The 3226-nt window shown below is 36.6% G+C and overlaps 1 protein-coding gene across 1 annotated transcript in view; it reads right to left on the bottom strand.

Annotated features, from left to right (window-relative positions):
• The window catches only part of KNTC1 (kinetochore associated 1), a 70861-nt gene that overhangs the window by 35251 nt on the left and 32384 nt on the right, over window positions 1-3226 (bottom strand). Inside the window, exons 31-32 of the mRNA XM_010841314.1 lie at window positions 2603-2722; window positions 1044-1116 (exon numbers count right to left, since the gene is read on the bottom strand). Coding sequence (XP_010839616.1) covers window positions 1044-1116; window positions 2603-2722 — 193 coding nt within the window. The remainder of the gene's footprint in view (window positions 1-1043; window positions 1117-2602; window positions 2723-3226) is intronic.

Below are 3226 nucleotides of genomic sequence, written 5' to 3' on the forward strand. Positions count from 1 at the left end.
ATATTATCAGAATTTTTAAAAACTAAAATTTTAATTCACTTTGGTTTTCTCAAATCTTCAGTTGTTCTTTTCAGATTCTGATAGAAGACAATTTAAGTAAGCACAAAAAGAAATCTAGGGAGGGAGGTTCAAGAGGGAGGGGACATAAGTAAACCTATGGCTGATTCATGGTGACGTATGGCAGAAACCATACAACATTGTAAAGCAATTGTCCTCCAATTAAAAAAAAAGAAATCTAAGTATTCTCTTTGAAAGTAGAAAAAAGAAGTTTTTTGGTTACATGAGAAATGGCAATTTTTCTGAAATAAAGTCTAGATTTTTTCCCTCCAAGAAAGTTACTTTGGTAATTATTTGTCTGTTCTAGCTTTTCTTGTTGGAAATAGTACATTTATTTTTTCAAAAATTTTGGCCACACCTCAAGGCATATGGTACCTTAGTTCCCTGACCGGGGATCAAACTCGGGCCCTCTCTCCAAGGAAAGTGGAGTCTTAACCACTGGATTGCTGGGAAAGTCCCTTGCTAACTGTTTTAAGTTCAAGGTTAAATGGTTTTTTCCTCAGCCATAATCAAATGATAAGTGAGCAATGTGAGTGAACAGTGCAAGGCACCAGAGAAATCTAGCCTGGCGTTAAACAGTCACTGAAGTATACACAAATGATGAGCTACTCTTAGATAATTCTGCTCTTACACTGCTAATCAAAAGAATAAGGCAAGGAAGGCTTTTCCTGAAGAAAAATGTGTGGGATCAAACAAGACAACCAGGGGATTTCATTGGTGGTCCAGTGGCTAAGATTCCACACTCCCAATGCAGGAAGCACGGGTTCAGTCCCTAGTCAGGAAACTAGATCCCACATGCTGCAAAAAGAGCTGGCACAGTCAAATTAATAAATATTACAAACATGAAAACATACAGTCTGAGCCAAACAAACAAAAAGACATGACCAGAGCCTGTGCACCAGTATGGCAGATGTCACTGATACCTGCTCCTGAAAAGGATCGGTTTTAGAACTATACCAAAGTGAGGGAATAGAAATGGAAACTACCTTTCTGACTGTTGCAAAGTATTTTAAGAATGTCTACTGATGTTTTCGCTACAGACAGTCTCCAGGCCTTGTCCTAAAAAGAGAAATGCAAAATGAAGTCCATTTCTTGTATCTGCCATAGTATAGGTAGTGCATATATAAACAAATACATAAAAAGCACAGAATCAGAATAAATAATAGAAATGGCTGAACAATCGAGAGGTCTGTGTTATAGGGAGTTGGGCACTCAAGGAAAGGATGATATACGAATACTATATAAGCTAAATATGAAAAATACCAAATGGACTCTCTCATGTATGATTTAGGGATATCACAGAATATGTAAATCTCCCACATCACCTTTCAGTTACACTATAATTAACAAGCATTTGGATTTTGTTTAATAGCTTATACTTATTTGAGAAAACATTGGGATAAAGCTCTCTGGAAAAGTTAAAAAGAACTGAACTTGTTTAGTATAGAAATCAGAAGTCTAAGAAATAATCATTATTCTCAAGACCAAAAAAGAAAAAAAAACTTTCTTTTTTTAAGATAAGAAAAACCAACGAGGGAAAAGCTTTAATTTAAAGAGATGATGTATGTAAAAGGCTTAGTCAGGGTCGGGTTCATATGAAGTACTCAAACATTTTGATCATGGGTTGCAGTTGAAGCTGGTAATTGAGAAGACAGAGTTTTATGTGAGGCACTGCCACTTTCCAAATACTCTTGGGAAAGCCACTAATTTTAAAATTTTAGTTTCTAAACTCAATCAGTAAGGAGCTAACAACAGGGCCTCCTTCACAACGACGTTCACTGCTTTTCTGTGAACAGTAAGAGGATAATAAATTTTAGGTGTTTTAAAAAATCATTTCCCTAAAGGTAAAAGAATGACTGCAGTGTTTGACTTCTCTGGTGGTCTATGCTCCCAATGCAGGGGGCTTGGGTTTGACCCCTGGTCAGGGAACTAAATCCCACATGCAGCAACTAAGACCAGGAGCAGCCTCTACCTCTAAAAAAAAAAAAAAAAGGCTGCAATGGGAAAAAAAGAAAAAGATTGAAGGGAAGTGAATCACTGAGAATGACTGGGAAGTAAGTATCTCCAAAGGTTTAAAAAACTCAACTCCCCTGGATAAATTAGGTTTTAGGTTCCTTATCTGTCTATCCTGAATTGGCTTTCTGGTAACTGCTAAGTTTCAAGATTCTGTTCTCAGATTAGATATACGTTGTTTCTGTGGCTGATGTTACTTGAGAGTAATGATTATGCCCCATGCAATGTAAAACATTGTTTACACTTTAAGGCATTAGGGAAAACTATGTCCAACAGGTGCTTCAATTATTCCTTCTGATCTGCAGATCCTAGATTACTCAGTGTGGGCCCAGAGGCACTGCTCCAAGGCAGCCACATTTGTTTTTATTTCTATATGATAAATTTTTGACATAGTAAACAGGAATTTTCATATTAGGCCACTGTAGCAGTGAGAAGGACAAATACTCTTATCTGTGAGTCTGTCTTTTCTATCCTATTGATAAATAGCCATAAAAACTGGATTTATCTTCATTTTATTTAGTCAAAATCTCACCTCATTAGAAGTATCTGGTTCTTCCTGTAAAGCCAGTCGTGCCCATATGATTACTCTTTCTGCAGTTTTCTTAGCTTCAGCAAGAGGCAAAGACCTCAACAGAAGGACACAATCTTCACCCTACAGTCAGAGTTTGAAAGGAAGAAAAAAAACAGCTGGTACTGGCAAGGAATGATTTGGATTTACCTCCTAACTTTATTACTTAAAGATGAAATGATATCATTTTGAAAAACAGATTATGATTCCATGGTTTAAAAATCTTAAAATTGTTTCATATGACAGAAAACAAAAAAATTAAAATACTACCCTTTGTAATTCTTGGGTATGCCTAATAGTTTAGGAACTAAAAAGCCTCTTGATGAAAGTGGAGAGTGAAAAAGTTGGCTTAAAGCTCAACATTCAGAAAACTAAGGTCATGGCAACTGGTCCCATTACTTCATGGGAAATAGATGGGGAAACAGTGGAAACAGTGGCAGGCTTTATTTTTTTGGGCTCCAAAATCACTGCAGATGGTGACTGCAGCCATGAAATTAAAAGACACTTACTCCTTGGAAGGAAAGTTATGACCAACCTAGATAGCATATTAAAAAGCAGAGACATTACTTTGCCAACAAAGGTCCGTCT

This window comes from Bison bison, unplaced genomic scaffold (genome assembly GCF_000754665.1).
Source record: "Bison bison bison isolate TAMUID 2011002044 unplaced genomic scaffold, Bison_UMD1.0 scf7180017864160, whole genome shotgun sequence".
NCBI classification, from domain to species: Eukaryota; Metazoa; Chordata; class Mammalia; order Artiodactyla; family Bovidae; genus Bison; species Bison bison.